This window comes from Dermacentor andersoni, chromosome 2 (assembly GCF_023375885.2).
Source record: "Dermacentor andersoni chromosome 2, qqDerAnde1_hic_scaffold, whole genome shotgun sequence".
Taxonomy (NCBI): Eukaryota; Metazoa; Arthropoda; class Arachnida; order Ixodida; family Ixodidae; genus Dermacentor; species Dermacentor andersoni.
The window spans coordinates 90552872-90576921 of NC_092815.1; the positions used below are offsets into that span (position 1 = coordinate 90552872).

At 45.6% G+C, this 24050-nt stretch overlaps 1 protein-coding gene across 1 annotated transcript in view; it reads right to left on the reverse strand.

Annotated features, from left to right (window-relative positions):
- The window catches only part of LOC126541978 (phosrestin-2-like), a 375838-nt gene that overhangs the window by 15763 nt on the left and 336025 nt on the right, over positions 1 to 24050 (reverse strand). The window contains exons 6-10 of the mRNA XM_072286138.1: positions 16382 to 16512; positions 9396 to 9540; positions 2909 to 2993; positions 1778 to 1850; positions 1011 to 1157 (exon numbers count right to left, since the gene is read on the reverse strand). Of these exons, the coding sequence (XP_072142239.1) occupies positions 1011 to 1157; positions 1778 to 1850; positions 2909 to 2993; positions 9396 to 9540; positions 16382 to 16512 (581 nt within the window). The remainder of the gene's footprint in view (positions 1 to 1010; positions 1158 to 1777; positions 1851 to 2908; positions 2994 to 9395; positions 9541 to 16381; positions 16513 to 24050) is intronic.

The following is a 24050-nucleotide window of genomic DNA, read 5'->3' on the forward strand; positions in this document are numbered from 1 at the left end:
TTCTTCTTTTGCTTCTTCTTTTTGGGCTAGCAAAACGAACGAGTACTTTTACCTCGGCCTCGATACGCGTCAGCTGCTGTGCTTTCACCAGCTTAGTCACTGCTTACTCTTTTTGTGAGCAGGCAAATTAAGCGCGCGTGAAGCCTGTCCTTTCTTCCCGTTTCCAGGGGAAGAATAGCAAAGGCTATATATATATATATATATATATATATATATATATATATATATATATATATATATAAGAGGCCAATAAACAATGACATCAAGGACAACACAGGGGAAATTACTTGTACTTGCTAACTGAATTAGAGAAATGATAAATTAATAGAAATGGAAGTGGATGAAAAAACAACAACTTGCCGCAGGTGGAGAACGAACCCACGTCTTCGCGTTACGCGTGTGATGCTCATCCACTTCACCCACTTTAATTGCCATTAATTTATTACTTCTTTAGTTTAATCAGTAAGTACAAGTAATTTTCCCCATGTTGTCATGGGCGTTCTTGTTTGTTGACTTATAATATATATATATATATATATATATATATATATATATATATATACATACGCGCGCACACACACACGCCGTGCACATCGATCTGCTCCTTTCCCTCTCGTAGGGGACAGAGACAATCTAATAGCTCCAATTCATTTTACTACCGCTCCAGCAGTGCAATAACTACATTGTTATGCAACTAAGCGCACCCAGCGAGAACGCCGAAATAAGAGAAAAAAAGAAATCCACGTTACAATATTGCATAGTGTGCGCCTCGTTAGAACATTTTTTTTTTTCATTTCGAAAGATAAATGGGATTACAATAACAGCAGCAGCAAGTTACACTCTCGATCGTTTATACAGTATTTCGCAGGAAGATCTTAACGAAATTTTGAGCTGTCCGCCTTCCATGCAGGTGCTCGCATTTCAGTCATCGTTGCTGGTAACAAAATGGAACGCAGAAGAAACACCGCACAAGGGACCTTTACGAGACGTCGTATAGTTCGAACGCTCACATGGTGGAAGAAGCGAGGCAGTGAATGTCGTCGCCCTTGTAGCTCTCGACGAAGACGCCGTACTTCTGGCGGTTCTCCTCCAGGGATGGTGTCACCGACACGCGGCGCTCCACTGTCGAGCCGGGAAGCACGGGGCAGTCGTCCTTGCTGCAAAAGTGAAGCTCGTATTGCACAGTGCGTTTAAGGTCTCGCGCCAGGTCAAGTTTGTCGCCTCTCTTATTCCCACAACACCCCGGAACCTTTTTTTTTCCCTCCTCGCGTGCCGATGTATCTTCACCGTCCTGAAATGTACACTTCGATTTCACTCGCTACGACGTGAGCTTCGTGTTGTGTGTCCCGGACAAATACACTATGCTGGAGATGCAAATTGGAGGACAATATGGCAAGAAAGTAAGAACGCCACTGGGAATCTAGAGATGAGCACGGACAAGTTTTGACGTCCTTTTCGATGTTTCGAATGCATTCTGGTGAATGCTTCTTCTGTTTTCCCCTTTGTTATTAGTGTATCTAGAGTACGTCACACTCATCGTAACGTGCTGGTACTCTAAGCTAATAGGCATATTACTTCAGAAACGGTAACCTTTGGTGGAAAAGAAGGTGGGCATATCTATTTGCCCTGTGCCAGGTAGCTTCTATACAGTAAATTTAAACGAGCTGCGTTTATTAGGAATGAGTTTGAGGATGCGTCAGTTGGTTCTCGTCTGTGCTACAGAATCAGTTTGCTCATGAGTTTAACTCGAGTGGAGACACAGAAAGAATTCACTCACCTTCCATTTGCCGTAGCGACACAAACTTTCCAGCGGCCCGTAGAGAACATGCAGATGTCCACGACTTGGAGGACTGCGTAAGAGAGTGGGAGGCAGAAAGAAAACCCAATGCTATGCGTTACGGATACAAGATAGTTCGCTCATTTCGCTTGAGAATCCGTGCCATTGTTTGGACAACCGAGAAATACAGTGAATCGCGCGAAAGTGAATGCAACAGCATAGCAGGAGAGGTTGTAGATATTTGAGGTGGGTGAGTTGATAAGCGCGAAAATGTGAAACTCGACTGACCAGTAAAAGCAAGTTTAGTGCTCTGTGTGATCTTTCACGTAGTGTTCCTTGTAGGCAGTCTCAGTTTTACTTGATCACATTAGAGACCCCTCCGGGGTGTATTGTATAACGGGTTACAACTTACGAGACTGAAAATACAATGTGCTGTTTACTTCGTCACAACGAGTGATGAGAGGCAACATCTACCGTGAAGGCAGATGAACTGCTTATGGCCGCGATATCGCAAGAAATGTTACAGTCTCCGGTGGTTCGAGGAAAACAGAAGACCCAAAAGTGACAGTACGCAAACGAGGACGGCTGGATGCGCTACGTTTCGTGAACGACCACGTGATGGTGGTAAGATGTATGGCGTGACCGTTCTTTTCTTTTTTTGCCTGACACGTTGCGCGGAAAAACTTTTTTGCGAACCTTTATAGCTGACTGCAGCCCCCACTCCCCTCCCCCCCGTGCCCTGTAATGCCTTTTGGCGCCTGTTGGTACTGAATAAATAAATAAATAAATAAATAAATAAATAAATAAATAAATAAATAAATAAATAAATTGTAAGCTGGCAATGGAACGGCGGCGGAAAAAATAGTTTGCATACCACAATCTGCTTTTAAAGGAGTACCTCCTTTAAAAGCAGATTGTGGTATGCAAACTGTAGATGATGTTATGTAGAATGGTGAGTGAATAAACTGGATGCCACGATTTCTGAAAGGTTTCGAAGGCGCTTGTGCTGTCCAATTTTTTCCCATTATTTACCTAAAATCAAGGCAGAACACTAGGCACACGTACTAATGTAAAGGAGGTCTAGTGAGCAAACACCGTGGCCCGGCACTGAAGAGAGAGACGTGCACTTACTCGAAACTTTGATGTGCTTCACCGTCTTTTGGGACTGGTTCTGGACGTTCACTTTAACCACAATTTCTTCGCCGTGGAAGTAGAGCTGAAAACAAGAGTATTACGTTCATAAGTCTTTAGAACGAGGAATTATTCTCTTCTCACTGCGCAAGTTATCTCAACTGGCAATCCTGCTTGCTGAAAAACTATTGTACTATGGTTCCACGTTAAGTCCATAAATGACATCTCCTTCATATGGACATTATATGCAAATAAACGTAAAAGTACGCAAGATTCGAATCTCATTTTTATGTGTCGTGTGAACAGCGTTTGTGTTTCTTACACAGCACAGAGTCAGAACATTCAAAATGATATCAACTCGTACACCAGTCCAAGAATAGACAAATGGAAGAATACTTTGTTTTGGGCTAGTTGAGTAATTACGTAGTGTCGTATTGAACCAGTTAGAGCCCGAAACAAAGTCTTATTGTGTAATATTTCAAGGTCTCTGGACTATTTTCTGCGAAAAAAAAAAAGAAATCCAGGCGCTTTGCCGAAATAACCTCTGTCAGCTTCATCGCCACGTTGAACTGTCACTCTCGCGTCTGGTCGTTTTGTCTAAGAAAAAAAAAAAAAAACTGGGGCCGTATTCGCAAAGTTTTCGTTCCTTAGAGCAGCTTAGTATTTATTGGCCGGACGCCTTCGCTAATAATACAAGTCCAACAGTGAGATTGTCTGACACCTGATTTTAGGAACAATTTTAGTGCAAGAACGTTTTCGGTGAATACGGGCCCTGGCCTGGTGCCAGTCCTTGCCGTACGATTCTCTTGTTCCTGCGTCCTTGCTTCGTGCAGTCCACTGCACCGCGGCATATGCAACACGCGACAAAAGAATGGACTTATTCCACCGCAAACAAATAACTATACATGCTGTAGGAGAATCCTTGAGTGAACATGACATAAAACGAGACGAATTGAGGGTAACTAAGTATCAACGCGTTAAGAAACCGCTGACGTCCATCGGAAGCAGTCAGGTTCACAGTCATCATTTGCTCAGACTGCCGTTGTGTTATGAGCTGTGCACATTTTGCGATTCGCAAAAAAAACGCAGCTCTGAGAGCGTCTAGGTTCGCACGAGTAATGGTCAGAATTATAAGCAGAGTCTACGCGTCGTTTGCGGTTGAAATCACCGAAGTTAGAGGCTGTAATGGTGAGAGATTAAGCGCAGCAATCAGCCGTTTATGCGGTTCCTTATCTGCCTTGAGAAACTGTGTCCGAGGACGTGATCGGCTTAGCGGAGCAGCGAACTGACCACGTCATACGGAGTCAAATGATGCTGACGACGTAGCGGCATCCTTTACGCAGCATTAGTCCCGCATTGGCGATCGCCACGAACTAGCGAAATAAGTTTTAAAAAGAAGAATGGAAACAAGATCATCCCGACGAGCATCGCTGACGCGGATCCAATCCGAGCACGTGTATCCGCATCGCTAATACATGCTCGCTCATTAGCGCTTATGGGGAAATTTTCGCCGGCTCCCCTCCGCTCACGGTACATTTCGCACCGCCACTACGAACGCCTAACAAGACTCGTATCTTTTCTTTTCTTTTAGGAAGATTAGTGCGCAGGAAAGAAAATATTCCACATCGCCTTGTCGTAGTTACTTCTTTCCTGTTGTTCATCGTATCACGGACATCTTTTGCCGCGTTCATTCTTATTAATAAGGCTTTGCAAGCTTCCTTGCCATTATCGTAGCGATGTCGTAGCATGCGACGACCGGGGTAAGCAAAAAATAAAAAATAAATAAAGATAAAGACAGACAGACCGTCTGCTGCGGGTCGAAATGAAAGGATCGTTAGACTTTATCATTACGGCGCCGAGACGTGTAAAGCCCGGGAGGAACGTGCTGCAAGTCGAGAACGCACACACCGAGGAAGAAGAACACGCTGCATTCATTATCGCGCGGCTCCGCTAACGGTCGCATGGGAGAGGCGTCCATTAGGTTCGGAATGCGGTCGCTAGGCGACGGGTACACAGCGCGCCCGCTGCCGTGCCTAATTGTGACTCTCCCATACACTCGCGAGCACCTCCGCGACCGGAAATGATCAACCAAGCTTTTTCCTATTCTCTTGGTTCCTTCCTTACGCTACGCTAGTACGCCACGACCTTGAGGTAGGAGCGAAGATCTTTTTTTTCTTTTTTCTTTTTTTTTCGGGAGCGGTGAATATAGCGCCGTGTGATTGCGTGGCTGACTTTTGGCGCCCTCTGTGTCATCCTCATTGTGAGAGATAAAGAGGGGTGGAAAAAAACTGCATTTTTTTTTCTGTGTCACAAATGTGAGTTTTATGTTTGTCTAGATTTATTCGTGGCTTCCTTCACGACGGGTCAAAAACTATGACGCTCTTCAACTGATGAGCACGAAGTAGTGGGTTTGGTTCTTGACCACATGCTAACTGAAGTGAAAAAAAAAAGGAAAAAGCAAATGCTTCACTTATTTTCTGTTAATTTCGGAGTAATTCCATATTTATTTGTGCCGTAGCAAAAAAAGAAAAGACAATCTAGATGATTTCAGGAGAGATCCTTGAAAACTAGAGTTAAATATCCGTAATTAATGACACGCACAAATTTCGGTTAAAAATAAACAGCCAGCCTTCACATAGGTTGGCGTGGTCACACTTCCATACATTAAAACAAATTGGGCTTCGAAAGGTCGACGTTCGCTCACTCGCCTCATCTAGAGAGCAAGAAACTGTGTACTGTTTGAACAAATAATTCCTGCAAATTTATCAGCGCTGGCATCAGCGAAGAGCAGCATGATTTTCGTGCCACAGTAACTTCTCCGTCACCTGCATCCTCCCCAGTGGGCGTGAATGACTATTCGCTCGACCGCCTGAAAGTTGCACCCGGTATTGGAAAAGCACTATCGCAAGCTCCTGGTTTTCGTTCAGCACGAGTGATACGGAAGAAATGTGCGTGCTATAAATATATTGATACGGCTATAGGTGATCATCGCATCAGTATATGGATGAAATTGAGTGCCACAGTATGTAAAAGCAAGTGTGAACGAACAGGGTTACGATAGAGAGAGAGAGAGAGAGAGAGAGAGAGAGAGAGAGAGAGAGAGAGTGAAGGAACGGCACATGCCACTGTATAGAAGCAGGCGCATAAAGCGGGCGTGTTCAGTTCCTTTGATGTGTAAATGAGGGAGGACATTCACCGAGAACGCAACTTTCTGTCAAAGGCACACGGTCGCAAGCGCGAAGGCAAACAAACGCCTTCATCGGAGCTCTCGTCGCGGTAGGCCAACTGTAGAAGTAACAGAAGCAGGCAGAAACGCGTAGAAAGGCATCGCGAGCGGCGGCGGCGGCAGCGGTGTCCCACTTGTGCCGTGCAACGGTCGGCCGCCGTTGTCCGGCAGTACCGCGGCACTGGCTGGACGCGTGGTCCTTCCGTGGCGAGCCTCGGTGCGGTTTCTCACGTGCCGCGAGACCGGTCCGTTTCGTCGCCGACGCCGTGGGAGACATTCATTTCCATTTGTTGGCCGGCGCTCGCTCGCCCGCACTGCGCCCCGCGACACGGCCGCACCGCCAGGCGCCCTTGACGAGCGCGTTAATCGAGTCAGAAGCCCGCGGGCGCGCCTGCTGCCTCGGCCGCGGCGCCGTTCACGTCTTCCGCAATCAGCGCAGTCTTTCTTCGCCTTAAACGAGACGCATGCGTCTCGCCAGGAGGACGGAGAGGCGCCCGCCCACCCATTCCGCGCGCGGTGCTTTCTTGCGCTTCCTCGGCGGCTGCGCCGCGTCGCTCGGGCGTGTGAATTAACGTGAGACAATTAACGGAGCAGTCCTCGGAGGACTGTGTGCTGCAGTGCTCCTTCGCACGGGACAGAGCCGCAGAGCGCGCGCCATGCTTCGTGCTCGCCTCGTGATGGGCCACGAGGGCGTCGCTGATTGAGTGCGAAGCCGACAAGATGGGCGCGCGCGCGCGCGCGTCTGTTGCGGAGAGCGGCCATGCATGGTTTCGCGTCGTTGCGGCTTTGCGCGCTTTGTTTGCTGTGCAGGTGACGAAAGGTGCGCGGGTTCCCGCGGTAGTGCCGCAGCTCGCGACCGTCTGCGAAGCTCGGCGCAATGATGAAAATTAGGGCGTCGGTATCTGGCGAGTGCCCGTTTTTGACCAGGCAATGTTCCTCCGTCACCTGGAACGTCGTCGTGTACTCTGATTCGCTAAGACCGTGCCACACGTTGATAAAGCTAGAGCTCGCGTACGCCATTCGGAAGAGGACGACAAAGGAATGGATGAATAGATGTTACGATCACCTCCTTTGAAGGAAGGGTGATGTAAAGTACCATCAAGGTGGTCAAACTTTCTTTATTTCTTCTCCGGCTCTGTCTGGTAGTTTGAAGCAACAAGCATGCACTCCAGTCACTAACTTCGCCTGTATTTGTTTACCAAGCTAAATTAAGTGTGCACAACATGTAATGTTCCCTTAATTCCCCTCGTTTTTCTTTTCTGCCTTTACGATAACGGTTTTCCAGCCTGTTTCTCAGCGCTTTTGAATCAACATTTGGTCACGCATTTCGCTAAAATTCATGGCCTCGGGAACGCACGCTAACTACACTGCTATTAGAGAGTTTTAGAATAGGGGCCCCAAACGTTTTGGGGCCTCAAAGAAATAGCGTTGAAGCCACGGCGCATGCGCGAGACGCAAACTGCGTTAGGGTTTTGCGTTGGGAACGCTATATCACCGATTTAGCGGGAGCCTAGATAGCGTCCCCAAAAGCTTTGCGTCAGCAAACATGGCGGCACCCATCGAAGCGACGGCTCTAACCTAGCACAAAACTGAGTTCGATTCGTGGTAACGCGTGACGTTCGCAAGCTAGGAGAAGTGACTGCGATTATCGCTTTCTCTCGACTAGCGTGTGTTATGAAGATTGATTTATTAGACGCCACTGATTCCGAATTAGACTGTGGATTTTATGGCTCGTAGGCCTAACACGGCTAAGCTTGGCTGGGGAAGGCACGGAAAGTTGGTTTGCTCAAAACTAAACGCAACTAGTTGTTTGCTGCTTACAGAATAACGTCTGACTTGTAATTAAACGCGAATACACGCAAGTCAAGATTACTATTCCAACCATAAAATGGTATATTTTATTTAATTACTTCTAATAGCTTTTCTTTGACGCAGTAGTGGCGCTGTCAGCGCACGACGCTATCCGCAAACGTAAATCCCTATTCTAAACCTCTTCACTCCTGCGTGCCCCAACGCTAACACCCGCAAAGCTCTTTGGGGCCCCAAACTATTGGGGCCGCTGTTCTAACACTCTCTATTGACTATGCCTTGTACTGATTCAAGGTACGGATACGCGCCTACTTTGTCATATGTTCGAGTGCCAGGAACTACGCAAATCAAGGCCTCTGGAAAAAAGCGCGGCGTAATATCAAACGGCTTACTAGAACTTGTGAAACGGTTTGTCTACGCCAGATCTTGCAAAGGTGAGTTAGTTAAATAGAGTTAGTTGGCTGGCGTTCAACGTGCTCCAAAGGATCGGCTCTTGACACATTCCACCCTGTTGGACAGGTTTCCTTTGTCGTCTACCTCTTCTGCTGACTTCGGCTAGCTAGTTAGGCTTAATACTTCAAGAAAGCTCGAAAGACACGGAGGCGTGAGATTACAACACAAGCCCTGACCGAAAACTCACTTGTAAACAGCTCACTGGAATTCTCTTTGTTTTCTTATTTCTAGAATTTAACAATTTATTAGTTACGATAGTACGCGAGTACATTCCATGTATTATTTGTTTAGAGCATAGTCTTAGAACCTAAATAGTGCCGTGTTCTGAATTTATTTGGCTCCTTTTTTAAACCTTTCAAATCAGCTTTAAAGCCGTCATACATAGGGCGGAGCAGACGATTTTTTATGCTGTTTATCATTATTACTTTTTATTTCCTTTGAGAAATTGAATAAAGCAAAAATATAACGGAGGTTCACTTAAACTTGAAATTAGCTAAGAAATAAATAGTAATGGTGGTATGACACTCTCGGTATTCGCTGGTTATTGGTACTTCCGTTGGCACAGTTTTAAGTACAACATAAACAAGAACAAGCTGTAGAGGTTGCGAGCTGGTACACGAGCCGCTTGTGTCAAAGGAGACCGATATTTAAATTCTTTATTTGGCTCCTCCTTCGTCTAGGTTGCGTCGTCTTCTCTCATGCGCAAAGTTTCAAGACATCCATCCAACGGTTCGCTCAAATTAACGCGACAAGGATGATACGCCCAGAAAAATGGCAAAGCTCGGTGTACTTATCGAAGCGCTGTTTCGTCCTTTTCTGAATATCTTGAACCTGTTCCTAATATTACCACTGCCGCGACCACAGCAAACGTGCTGAAGCACGAGGCGAGAACGGAAGCAAACGATGAAAATAGATTTCAGACAGAAAGGGAAAAGTAAAAAAAAAAACAACAACAATAATAATGCGACTGCGGCGTGTGCGATGTGCACCGGTGCGCACCTCTTTTTCGAGGCTCGCCTCCACCACCAGCTTGCCGGCGTTGAGAGGGAAGTCCTTGGTGAGCAACGCCGACCGCGGGCCGACGCAGATGGGGCGCGGCGTGGTGGCGCACTGTACCTTGCGGATGCTGATGTTCACGCAGCTTCTGCGAATCGAGGGAGAGAAGGTTTTGACAATAACTGCTTTAATGGGGCACGTCCTCACTACGCTTAGGGACGAGGGAAAAAGGGAAGGGAAACGAAAGAGAGAGAGAGATTGCTGATGGGGAAGTATAGCGATGTTTTCACAAGGTGCGCACAATTTCCAGGTCACCCCCCCCCCCCCCCCCTTTCTTTTCGTGCGTAACTCCACACTGCATATAAGAGCAATTAAAGGAATGCGTGCAGGCCTGCTTCACGCAGGAACTGAATAAATGACCCGCTAACTCGATTTCAATTAGTAACCGCCCATTGTTTTCGTGCTGGTCTGTTCGTATTCTGACACCTTTAAGTGTACCCGATCTGTCGAAGCCACAGCATATGGTGAGCATCCTCTGCGGACACGGGTACAAATGACTTTGCGTAGTTAGCATGCCCAGTGCATTAATACTTCACAAATAAGCTTCTGCTAAGCGTTGGTTGACACTTAGCGGTGGGAACTTCGAAAACAGTAAAACGAAAAATCGATAGCATGGTTCGCATCGGGGCAACGTTTCCGATAGGATAAACATATCAAGGCGATGACAACGCTGACGGTGGCGTTTTCGGAGCGCAAGACATGTGGTGTCATGTGAGGTTCTGAATGTTGTTGCGGAGTCATCTCGCATCCATTTTTGTTCATGTGGCTTGTTAACAGGCAACAACATGTAGTCGCTGGCATTAATTTACTCGCTCGTACGCTGACTGATTGAGTGATCTGGCCTCTCGTTAGGTCACTGACATTTAACGCTCTCATTTTAATAGTTGTCTGCCAGAAGTTACGTCAGCGCAAGATGTGCAGCACGCCTTAGTTGTTTTGAAAACTCATCTTCGCTCCCGGAGTTCATAGTGAGCCCTGCGTCCTGGTCCACATGAACAACTGTTATTTGATATTGCGGAAGCGATACGTCCCTTAGCTGAGAAGGGAAGCCGCGTCCTTTTTTTTCTGCTTACTGAGTCATTGTGGCATTATCGGTAATGATTGGGCGGATTAAGCGGCTCAATTAGCCCACAGAGAAACCCACTATTTATTAATACCGCTTTCAAGGAAGAATGGTGCAAGAAAACTTTGCATATTTTCACGCCAATGCACGCTGATTGGAACGGGCCCAACTTCAGACATACCGCAACTACATTCCCCGGACCATAACTTAAGTCTCCGTGTACCATCAGAACTGCCTTTAGGAGACGCGACCATTTCATGCTGACTAATACCAGTGACGTATGAATGGCCGACATCACAGCCTGTGATCGCTGTGGAGAAGAAAAAACCACCTGCCATAATGTGTCCCAGTGCCCGCATTCTTGTGCACAGAGACGCTCACTTATCTCTGTGCTCAAGTTCGACAAGCAACCTCTGTCGGAAGAGACAGTTCTCCCACATAGACGTGACTTCATATTCTATATCAAAAAGGTTGTGCACAGTTGTGCTTCTTGCGATCCACCAGACTCAGTACATGCCTGTAGCACTCATTGATTTTTTTATCTCTCTCTCCTCGTCGCTTTCTTTATTTTTTCCCTAATCTATGTGCAGGGTAGCAAACCGGAGACTTGCTTCTTGTTAACCTCCTTGCTGCATTTCCTCTCTCTCTAATACTCGCTCCCGTGTGGAGCTTTCCTGGTGTGTTCTGATGTTTTCCCCCGACTAGGGGTGTGCGAATATTCGAAACTCCTAAATAACCAATCGAATAGTATGCTATTCGATTCGGTCTTCATACTACTCGATTCGGTCTTCGAATCAAATACTCAAGGTTCGTAAATGAAAATAGTTTTCGAACACTTTTAGAACATTTCGAAACGTCAACTGTGCCCAAGTAAACGTAAGACAGGAGCAAAAGTACGGCAAGTTTTCACTGCCGCGGGCACAGCATAGACATAAAGCATTAGAGCTTGCGTAGTGAAGCAGGCTACGTCAATTATGTAGCCATACTTTTCAGGCTGTAGAGCGACCATTTACACTCTCTGAAGATCCCTGTGCATGTGAAGAAACTACTTGTTTGCTTTTAATGCTCCGTTTGTGCTTTTAATAAACAACTCGTCATAACGTTCTTTGTAATAACAGAAACTTGCTAACTTAAGAGTACTGGGATGTGAGCACAGTTCTTGTATTAATTGTGGTAACGGCTATCCATTGTTCGAAAACTATTCGAAAGGTATTAGTTATTCGACCCAATTCGCTTTTGGCACTATTCGATTAGCATTCGATTCGGTTTCAAAAATCACTGCTGGCACACCTTTACCCCAGACTAACACGGAACCACTTCTAAAGCTCTGGCAGATAGGGAGCAGCGGCTTTAATACTTTTTTTCTCTTGCGACACAGCAACTGCAGCAGGTTCTCGTTCTTTTTCCTTTCTTTAATGTCATCTTCCTGTGTACTCGCACAATGACTGTTCGTAAAAAAATGAATAAATAAAGAATCGAGAAAGTAGTAAGAAAAACATAAATGTATACGAGATGAACCTGTACGCCTATGCTTCCGGAAGAAATAAATCAAAAAGCATACACGCAAAATAGGCTAATTTGCTTAACTCAAACACGGCTGCGATCAAGTCCCAGGAGACACGAATCTCGCGAAGAGCTTTTCTGCACAAGCGCCCAAAGAAAATACAAAGAAAGCGTGTTTTTTTTCGGATGTCGGTGTGAAAAGTGCGCACTAGAACGTGTAGTTTTCAAACAAACAATCAAAGTATGAAACCTCTGGTTCTTCCTGTAATTTGTACTGCCAGACTGGAAACCCGAAGCGACGTTACACATATCCTGGCTGGCTCTGATATTGCTGCACGTTGTTCTACTACAAAGTACCATGCTTATGAAGAATGTTATATATATATATATATATATTCCAGGCTTCATGACGTGCTTTTTATTACGTCTCCGTCTCCTTTCCTGGTCCCGAGAGTCATATTTATGAACCTTCTTTTATTTAAAGATTTTAAGTCCCGACGAATAAGAAAAAAAAAGAAAGCACAGAACCAGTAGCGACACGCAAGGAAGTCTCTCTCTCGCCACCGCCATAACGCCCGACGCCAAATTCACATTTCTCCAGTGTAACGGCGGAGCCAACATATGCAATTTGTGCTGTTGGTAAAACACTCGGCAGTTACGACTGCCGCAGTCTGGCTACGACCTTCGTAAAGTCAACGTTGACAAAATAGCAGAGACAAAACAGCCTGCTGCGCGGTGTTTGGTAATGAGTTCTTGCCTAGCGACGATCAACTGGTCTGCTCGAGATAGCATTTATGCTCAGTTAACCAGTACCATTGGGAACAGGAAGCAAGTCGACGTTTTGTTGTAAACCCTGCTCAGCTACTATAACACGCTTCTAAACTGTTGGCTCTGCGGTAGGGTCGGGTAATCCCAGGCCCTGATGGAGAACTCGGCAGCAGCATGCTTCTTACTGGTCTGCCTAATTTGCGGAGAAAATAGGAACGTAAGCGATCGCAATATCAACAAAAATGAACATATTAACACGTGAAAACACTGGCTACTACTCATCAGTGAGAGAACTAAAGAAAATGAATGAATGAATGAATGAATGAATGAATGAATGAATGAATGAATGAATGAATGAAAAAAGTCGCAGTTTCGCCCGAAAGGCGAAGCATCGATTGTGATAGCAAATTAGCAGACAACCATACGAAGTAAGGATATATACTTTTATCGGCCGTATCAACAGTAAAGATTCACTTGTTCTAACTAAATTAACAAGCATGGTGTCAATATATATATATATATATATATATATATATATATATATATATATATATATATATATATATATAACGTTCTCATAAGACGGTCTGTCGCAGCAACGAATGCACTAGTTCCAGGGTAAGTAACAGGCTGTGGTAGTAGAGATATTGGATAACGAAACGGTCTTATAAAAAGATAATAAGAAAGTGCGCCTAGTGGCCGTGAATAAAAAAAATCTAGCATGTCGTCAACGTAAACCGCAAGCATTGCCGTAGCTCCGGTTCGCTTCAGTAAACATAAACTCAAATTACTTTGTGTGAATGCAGCAAAAGCACTGAAATGTGAGCCATCCATTGAGGAATAAATCGCAGACGTACGAAGTAAAAAGAGCGATAACAAAAGGAGTTCTGCGAATTTCTCTTTTACACTCTGTTTTCATTCGTGCTCGTGTTTTCCCGATGTACGTTCCAATAAAACCGTATCTTTCCTGTCTACGTTTTAATGCAGAGCCGGATCACATCCATAAAAAAAGTTGTGAAAGGCTGGAGCTTCACCGTAATTTGAAGATCGGCAATGCCTCTCGAATAAATATTGCCTGTTCGCACATTATTATTTATGTCCTGGGGTTAGTAATTATCGTTATTAAGCTTCAGTTTTTCTACGCTCCACAGCTGTCCCTGTAATGCATACTGAAGGCACCACTTTCATTTTATTGTGACCCATTACAATCAAGCAGCCCTTGGCCTATATACAGCACTAAATTATAGTAAGAAAAGAAACAAAAGAAAATTAACGGTGCACAAGGAAGTAAGTGGCGTTAAACTACCGGGATAAACATAATACGATGCTTCCTCGCTCATCTTCTAATTAACCTAAATCAACTGTTCCGGCTGACTAGCCTGCAATTCGGTCAGGTTTATAGCTCCTCCAAACCGATGTCATTTCTCCGAATTTATTCTTCAAAATTTTTTTTTAGTGCGAGCGAGTAATCAAAATTTTCGACTATGTAATTCCGGCGAATGCTTACGTACGCCACTGCTTTATGCGCCTGCACAGGGCTTTACCACACGAAGTCGATCGGGTTGGAATCCTTTTCGTTACCTGCGTTGACATTTCCCGAGCAATCCGCGGGTTTTAACCAGACGTTCTTCCTGGCGTTCGCGGCCCATATTTGAAGGCTGTAAGCTTCTTTAAGCCTGGCAGAGGGAATTTCGGCCCGCAGCCGACGCGGGCTTCCTCGGCGTTTGAACGAGACGAGAGGTCGGGATTAAAGCCGCGCTTTAATTCCTACCTGAAGGAAATGCGCACGCACTTTTTTCTTTATGTTATTTTGCTCGCTTGTGGCTGCGTGTGCGCGCGTATGCCGGTAGGGTCTGAGAATATTCCAATAGCCCCGCTATATATCTTCTGCCTCAGAAGTGTTAATGGAATGCTGAGGTTGCTGTCCGCAATTCTCGTTGTCTTTATTTTTGCACACAAATTTTTAAAGAGGCACAGACCCTTGTCAGGCCGGATCGATTTCGACTTTTTGTCTGTGCCGTCTACATCATGTAGGATTGTGAAATAAAATTGACTTCATTTGATTTGAAATATGAAGCGCCAAATTAAGCGAAATTTGGAAGGGCACGTGCTCTAGGGGCAGCGCTCTGTGGTCTCCCTTCTCTCGTTTATTTTTTTTTTGTTTCTCATAGCGATAGCTGGCTCGAAATAATGTAATCATGTGTACGGCTTTATGAACTAATGGTTGTCACCCGTGGGCTGATGGAAAGAGAAAGAAACATAAATAAAAGAAACGCTCCCCCGCGTGATTTCACCTCGCATTCGTCGCATTCCAGTCGAGCGCGCCAGCGCGCTGTTGTGCCAGCTGCTTCAAGTGCACTTCGTAACAGTGACAAGAAAATAGAGAGTTTTAGAATAGGGGCCCCAAACGTTTTGGGGCCCCAAAGAAATAGCGTCGGAGCCACTGCGCATGCGCACGACGCAAACTGCGTTTGGGTTTTGCGTTGGGAACGCTATTTCACCGATTTAGCGGGAGCCCAAATAGCGTCCCCAAAAGCTTTGCGTCGGCAAACATGGCGGCACCCATCGAAGCGACGGCTCTAACCTAGCACAAAACTGGGTTCGATTCGCGGTAACGCGTGAAGTTCGCAAGCTAGGAGAAGTGGCTGCGGTTATCGCTTTCTCCCAACTAGCGTGTGTTATGAAGATTGACTCATTAGACGCCGCTGATTTTTAATTCGATTGTGGATTTTATGGCTCGTAAGCCTAACACGGCTAAGCTTGGCTGGTGAAGGCTAGTAAAGTTGGTTTGCTCAAAACTAAGCGCAACTATTTGCTGCTTACAGAATAACCTCTAAATTGTAATTAAACGCAAATACACGCAAGTCAAAATTATTATTCCAATCATAAAATGGTATATTTTATTTAATTATTTCTCATAGCTTTTCTTTGACGCCGTATAGTGGCGCTGTCAGCGCAAGACGCTATCCGCAAACGTAAAACCCTATTCTAAAACTCTTCACTCCTACGTGCCCCAACGCTAACACCCGCAAAGCTGTTTGGGGCCCCAAACTATTGGGGCCCCTATTCTAAAACTCTCTAATGGCGCTGCCGGTATCGTGCGCGAACCCGATAACGTGCCGAATGAAAAAAGTGTGGGGGCTAACAGCGCTTGCTTTTCGCGCGACGTTTTGTTTACGCGAACGCCACCGGCGTCCGCCATCGACCGGGCTTGTGCGTATGGCCCAAACCAGTGACCAGAATCTTCGTGCATCAGAGGCATGGTTCGTGGTTGTTGTGAGATATGTTCGTGTTTGCCTGTGCGCGCGTGGCATCGTGCCTGTTAAGTTAGTAAGTCAATGTTTACAGCAGTTTATATAGCCGATAAAACAACTAACCTTACTTTTGTAACTTTTGTCGTATAGCTAGCTGCCTAATAATTTGCTATCGCAATCAATGCTTCGCCTGTCGGGCGAGACTGCGACATGTTTTTTTTTTATTTAGTACAATGTATCGAACTGTTAAGGATCAACTGGTAGTCCGGTCGAGTTTGTGCATGAAAGGGAAAGCGATGAGAGAGAGAGAGAGAGAGCACAATAAAAGCGGGCTTGCTTACCTGCACTGCGCGGGCGTCTCTTCTTCATCGAGCAACGTGTAGCACCGCACCAGGTACCGGACTCCGCACGTGTCTCCGGACTCCGGAGTCAGCCGCTGCATCACCGTCGACACCGGCGCGTCGCGGGGAAACTGCGAGGCAGGCGAGGCGCCGCCACCGTATTAGCATATAGTCGGGCACCCGGCGTGTGCAGAACCGGAGTCTCACCGGTCACGGCTCTCGCGTTGCACCAGTGAATTCCACATACATTTTCCAACTGAATTATGTGATCAGCCTACCGTCGTTGCGAAACAGCGCACGATTACCTCGGGAGCTCCTAGATAAATGCATGGCAACGGTGAAATCTGCTATACTAGGTTGCCTTGGAGGTATTCAGATAGAGACGCTTTATGTAATACAGCAAAAATTAAGGAAATAAATTATAATACTTTAAGAAAGCAATGTTATGCAGGTTTAACGCGCATGCTGGAATTTGTGTGATGCGAGGGTTAAGTAGAGCGGTTAATTAAATGCTCTGACCATTCATAAGTGTCAATTATGTGTACCGTCTGACAACTCCCGTCCCATCGGTTCGTGCTGAACTTTTGGCCCTACGAGACGCAACAAACTTGGAGACGGCGGCTTCCGCGCCGCCGATATCAATGACAATAATACGCGCTGGCTCCACCTCGGCCATAAAGGAGATTCGGAAGGCATGCAATACCCACCCCTTCGCAGACGAAATACGCCGCATGACTGCATAGATGCCCGGTCAGCTTCGGACACGGTGGATTCCACGGAGTACTATTTCTACTCACATAAAAGCTGACACCGCTACCCACAGTGAGTTGCCACCAACTTTTGAAGTACCCTTCCCAAGTGACCCAAGGGGAATTTCCTCCACTGCAAGAAGATTCTCCGCCTCGCCACACGAGATTTATTTCCACCGTGTGGTTCAAGCTTCCCAGGTGGCCTTACCCGTTAGGAGGAGGTGGTATTGTGGAGACTCTATGTGGGGGCGGCACTCGCCCCATCGGTCACCTATGCTTGGCCACAACACCTGCGTGGACAATTGGGGGTACCTGCCCATATTTCCCAGCTCGAGCGTCCGCGGCTACAATCAAACAGCTGTTGCGGACATGCTCTGGCCTAAACCAGACACGACGGCACTACCTGCAAATACTGGGCCTTCATCCCACGAGACCACCAGACTATGATTCTTGCCTCTATGGGACCAACGATCGAGCACTAAAAATGTATATTGCCGAAACAGGCCTACATTTGCATATTTAATAGGGTATGCGTTGGGGGGAGGGGGGGCAAACTTTCGAAAAAAAAAAAAAGAAAACATGGCGATGCGTATAATTTGGTGACGACAGGTGAATGCGCAGAAAATTGCTACACGTATCAAGTAACGTTTAGGTATTCTGTATCTCATGTGTCACATTAAGACACACCCATTCTGGAGGATTGGCCAATTACAGGCACACGCCCAGTGGCACATACGGTATGTCTAAATTAAAGAAAGTAAAGGAAATAAAACGCTCCGTTAAATATAAATCACCATTCCATTAACAGATCGGTGCGCTTTATCGATGCCTGTGAGCCGACATTATATGTTAAGGTTTCATGCAGAAATAGAGAGAAGCAGGCTTCATGTAGGAATTGTACATAGTGGGATATGCCGATTCCAGAGCATTGGCCAAGGACCAAGTGTGCATATGCTGAGTGGCTAAATCAAAGGAAAAGAATGATATATATATGGTCGCTTCAATGAATCAATCAAGATGATAATGAAACTGAGATAACAATGCCGCAACGAAGAGTTCATTTGATGTATTGATCAAGCCGCTAACGGAATAACTAGAGACATTTAGCGCGTCGGGTATTGCGCTAAGCGCAGCCAGACTGGGCGTCTTGCCGGATGGGCGCAGGCGCTGAGTTCAGCCAGACAAGCACAGAGCCTATGTTGCTGTAAACAGGTGTGTTCTTCGCAGCTCTTCTAAATTTTCGACAACCGCTAAGTAGAATACACTTCGTCACTGCAGTAATAGCTTTCTGTTTGTCTGGTTCAGGTCTGGGCCACCAGGTTGCTGCACAGTGGACACCGCTCGCGTTTACACCCCCGCTCACCCTGCCCCGTACTCTGCCCGATCCGTCTGCGTTTAGCGGAATACCGGGCACGCTAAACTGTCTACTATATTCACTTTGTAGTCCTTATACAGTCGCACAAGAGTTATCCAAGTACTAAATGTGAAAACACATGCCTCAGTTAAAGTTCCGTTCACAGTACAGAGCACCGCTTTGCTCGACGTCCGTTAGGTTTGAAAGAAAAGCTAAAATCTGATGACTCTAGGAAGCAAATTTTTTTTTATTGAAGCCGCCTGCTTTTTTTTACACAATCTGGTCAAAATTTCAAACATAAAAAAATACCCCATTAACAAAATTTTAATCTTCGTAATTAAGTTATGAATATAACTATCGCAATTCTGTAAACACCACTTATTAAGGGATCTAAGTCGGACCGAATTGATATATCATACACCGCTATCAAGTAAGCCGCTTTGTGTAGCAGATTTGCCAAATATTTCTAAGCATTGTAACAACCTCACGTAAGCTGCAAAGTCATAAATCATATTTGTGGGCTTCAGATTCTCTAACAGATGCAGTATACTGAACTGCTCTGCCTGTTTTTTGATGCAGAGCTACGGATTTGTGAACTTCAGATTCCTACTTTCTAAGCTTACCAATCTTTTTTGAGGCACATTTGGCAAAATAGTGTGGGGTTCTAAATCTAAATTATACTTCATCCTGTTGTCATAATATTGCTTTCTCTATATTATGCTACACATTTCATTCAAATTGGTCTAGCATTTGTTTTATGAGAGCATTTATCCATTTTACATGTTATTAAATAACGAGATCGGAGTTGGTTCCGAGCTAAACCTTTTTCTAAAGGCACAAACATGGCTTACACGCACGATCCATTCGGTCTGCCGGTGGACAACTTATGCACTGGGCCTCTTCGATTTGTCGTCCCGGAATTTTCAGAACTGTCCAAGACGCTGCGTCTTGTTGTTCTTCTCTATGTCGCCATCTGTGTGCGCTGCTAACCCTTCAAGATGCTTTACCAACTAGCCCCCCCAAGCCATTCTTGTGAACTTCTGTCCAAGGCGCTGCATACGCAAAGCTCATTGGCTGAAAGCACCGCCTCGGGCTGTCCAAGACTGTAAGGGACGACTAATCGAAGAGGCGCACTGTGCGCTAGCAAATCTGACAACAAAGCAAGTAAAAAAAAAAACAGATTGCTATCAATTCTCTCTCTTTTGCCCGCACACCTATAGTATATCGGCTGCATATATCGCTCGAACAAAGGGCTGCTGCAAGTATGCGGTACCTTTATCGTTTGCCTTGTTTGTGCCTCTTTGCGTTGACTTGCTTTATTCATTTGCTGCTTTCATAAAGATGAGAAATCGATAAGCTCTTCCTGCAACTTTCTTTACTGTAGTACCGAGCGTTCGTAAACAACATCGCTCCTTCTGGCCGTGTCAGATGAGCCCATAGATTGTAGTCAGGTTAGGACAGCGGTCCTTGAAAACACTATATCTAGAAGGTTGATTGCAATGCCGGTCTGGCTTCGTGATATCTACTGGCATGATAACAAGTCGACGCCTCCTAATTCTACAGCAGTTAATTTGACGCCTTCCTTAACATGAATACGCTCAAAAGTCGCGGAAGCTGCACACCTATGCATGAATGAATAAATAAACAAACAAATAAATATATAAAGAAATAAAGAGCGTGGTTTATTAACTAATTTGGCATGTCAGGTTGGGGTAGCATTATCGGAAGTCAAGTTATAGGTAGAGTGCAGCAGTGGGCGGTCTCATCGATTTATTTTTCTGGAGTATCAAGTACTGCCTGAGGCGCTGCTTTCAGCCAATGAGCGTAGACGTACGCAGCACCAGGCGCAGTCCTAGACGGTCCGGAACGGCAAATCGAAGCGGCCCAGTGTTTGAAAATCGAAGTAGGCTGATTAAGGTAGTTATTTACAGCAAAATAGTGGCGTGTACCACGCGCCAATGTTGATAGAGCGGCACAAACCTTGCGAAGAACAACAATAAGAAGCGCTCATAAACGAGTAAGAGCCTTTGGGAGGTTTTCAGCGTCGGAAATATTTTATTTTTCGAATCGGATTTAGTTTCTGCTCCTCGTTCAGACTTCCAGGCACGCGTTGTGAAGTGGAAAACTTGCATTTGGTATCATGCAAACGCAGGTAAAAACAACAAATGTCGCAAACAATTGCACATAGCATCTACATGAGCCACTAGAGGGTCGCGCTACCTATTTGCCCAAGATCGTTCCTTAGCAGCCAGCAACGATGACCCTTTGGTGATCTATAAATGCCAGAACCAAGATGAGCCTGTGCGTCTTTCTGTTGTCTGGGTTATAAAGATAAAGCTTTGCGGTAATGACACAGATCACCGACAGTCGGCACATTATGCGCGCACACGCACACACACTGTCGGCAGTCTTGTTATTGCCCGCACGGTGTGCTCGCGAGAGAGCGCTACCTTTGGCAAGACGCGGCTCACAGCCAGCAATCGGCAACGTGCAGCGTGTTGCCTACTTGGAACGGAGCAGAACGGGTGCGGTCGCTTCTGGATTTCATCTGCGGTTGCCCCGTTAGGTTACCGCTTGTTTGTGCTCCCTAAACTTCCTCCTATAATCAAGGACCAGGAGCACCGAGGAACTGAAAAAACAACAAGTTTGTCTCAAGAGCGTGCCAGAGCGCGGCCATTACGTCCCTTCCAGGCTATCAACAGAGGTGCACGTGGTAAACGTCTGTACATCCACTTCCATTGCACCGAGCATCCGTCTGACGCCGTTGGGGCAAAAATAAGAACTATTGTCTTCGCGGAGCGGAGAGTCTATTGCGCAGACTGTATACGGTCGTGCCTTGCGGCTCTTGGACGAAACGAGCCTGCTCACTACCGTCGAGTTGCTTTGGCCATTCTTTCCCGCCGTCTTCGCGTTGTTGTTGATAGTGCCCGAGGGAAGGGAGCAGCCGCGCGGTTTCTCAGTGACCTTGAGCAGGCCTACAGTAAGACAGTTAAGCAGGTAACCAGAAGCAAATACTGTGCGAATGATAGGTAAAAAATTATGGTGACTAGAACGCACTCTCTTCAGCGTTTCGTAATTACTTCGCGCATGCCTGAAAATGGTGTCAGTCGCGTTCCGACGCGAAGTAGGTGGAGAAAGCACTTTAGCCTGGGCAAGCCGCGGAGGATGTTGTACGTCGGTGTGTTTTGTGTTTGCCACTGTAGAGGAAGCTCCAAAGAGTGTATTTAAGAAAACATCTTCAAGCCTTTATATTTGGAGAAAGTGAATGGGAATAGGGCGAAGTATACTGCTGACAAAGAATAATGGGAGGCGCATATGTCACAGGTCAGCATATGCGGGTCTATACTGTAGTTTTATGTAGTTAGTGGAAGTTTACTCTCGCAAAAAAGCTGTATATGAAAAACTAAAGAAAATCTGTCTACGGAACTAACATTAAGAATCCACTACGTCATATAGTACACGCATACGTGTACTATATGACGTAGTGGAGGTCTTTGTTGTAATATATCCCCACTCAGACCTCTCGTGAGACGTATGCAGCTGTTGCCCTCCGGTTGGCGTTGTTCAGCCATTCGAGTCAAATCTCCGTTTATTTTTTTGCCGTTCACCCTTCACGGTCCTTTGAGCTTTAGCTGTGTGCGCTGTAACGTACCTTGCTTGCTGATGCTGCTTGCGAGCTCTTCCCCGTGTACGTGTCGCCGAAGCGTGAAAACGGCCAGCCACGCCTTCACTCTGTTATTGTTATTGAGCGAAACTTTCATTGCTGGCCTTTCGCGGGAGTTTAGATAATTTGGTCAGCATCCCTCTGGATGTTCCGGTCTACATACCACCGCATTTTGACCGACGAAGTAGTGTCAGTGAGCGCACATTTGTTCTGCGTAATCAAAAATATATCACGGCGTAAATCATGTACATATGATGTAGGCTCATGAGTATCTCTAAAGCACACAGAAATATTGATGGAGTAGCGCATACTATTCATCGGTCTCTTTGATTTCTATGTTTTGTTATATAAAAAATGCAGGTTACACCCTTTTGGTCGTATCTTTGTCCCACAACAGCAATAGGCATCTATCTTGCCAGCCTTTTCTTTCTCTAACGCTGCGCGCCCGGTACTCCCCGGTCACTAAGGGCATGCAAGCTGTTAGCGTGACATTGCATTCTTGTCAAGAAAGTAGCGAACGCAGAGTTTTCAACAAAGGAAAAACAAGAAAGAATTTTGCGTGAAATTCTAGGACTTAACGTGCCAAAACCACGATACACGGGTGTTTTCGCATTTCGGCCCCCCAGAAATGAAGCGGTCTGCTGCAGAAGAGTCATAGAAGACGGTGAAGAGTAATAAGAAGAATAGGAAGGACAAGATACTAGGGAGGAGGTGATTAAAATGGGGGACGACACCCGCACCTTTACATACGTGTCTAAGTGAATCACTTTAGGGACGCTACATATTGGCGCAGCCGTCGAAGCGAACTGTGGGTGACATTCTTAGTTGACCCAAAGTCACGACCGGGCATATCCTTTAGCCCTTACCAAGTGCAAGGTGGGCCAGCGAAAGACCTTGCCTGGGATGTCACAACGGCCAACCTCATGGAAGTGGTGCTGGAAGGAGTTTCTATGAGTCGCGAAGAACTTCTGCAGACGGGATCCGTTTAAGTGGACCTGCAGCTGCAGGAGTTTGTGGACTTGGTACTGGAGCCTTAGCTCGGGCGGGGGGCTCCTATCTAAATAGATGTAAAAGGAGTATTCGTTTTTCTCGGCAACCACTGCACCAAATTTGAAGAGTTTGACAAAAGCTTAACATCCAGTGACAGTTGGTTTCGAATTTTCGCTTTAGGTCGTCAATTTTTTATTAAAAATTGGCAAAATGAAAAGTTTTCAGAAAACGAAACTATCATGTTTACAACTCTAACTCAGCAATGAAAAATTATATCATAATTCTGTAAATTGCATATAATAGTACATCTAAAGCGGACAAAACTGATGTTTCACATGAGTCTACAAAAAATTCAGTAATATAGAAATACAGCTTTTGCAGAACCCTTGTACACAATTAACGAATTCACGTAAGATACAAAAATTGGTCCGCTTTGAATGATCTAATGGATGCCGTTTACACAACAATTTTTAAACTTCGTGCTTGTATTTTTTTCGAACTTTCGAATTTTAAAAAATTATTTTCACAAAATTCAGGCCCTAAATCGAAATTCCGCTAGAATATAATTTCTCTCTCAAATGAAACAAATTTCATTGAAGTCGGTCCAGAGGTTATCTCAGAAAAACGTTTTTGTGTTTTACACGTATTTGAATAGGCCGCGTTGGAGTTGGGCCCGAGCTAAAGCTTCCTCTTAAACGTGGAACGCGACAGTATTCTAAGACCCCCTGAGTGCTTCTCACACTTCCCGGCAGCTGCAGCTTATGTAACTGTAATGTATGTCGGGAATCGCTTGCGGCGAACACCATGCATGAAGAGCGAGCTGTCTGGCAGAAACGCAGCCTCTAGCGTAAGCCGATCCCGGAGGTGGTGCACAACCGCGTAGAAGAAGAAAGAAAGAAACGCCACTTTCAG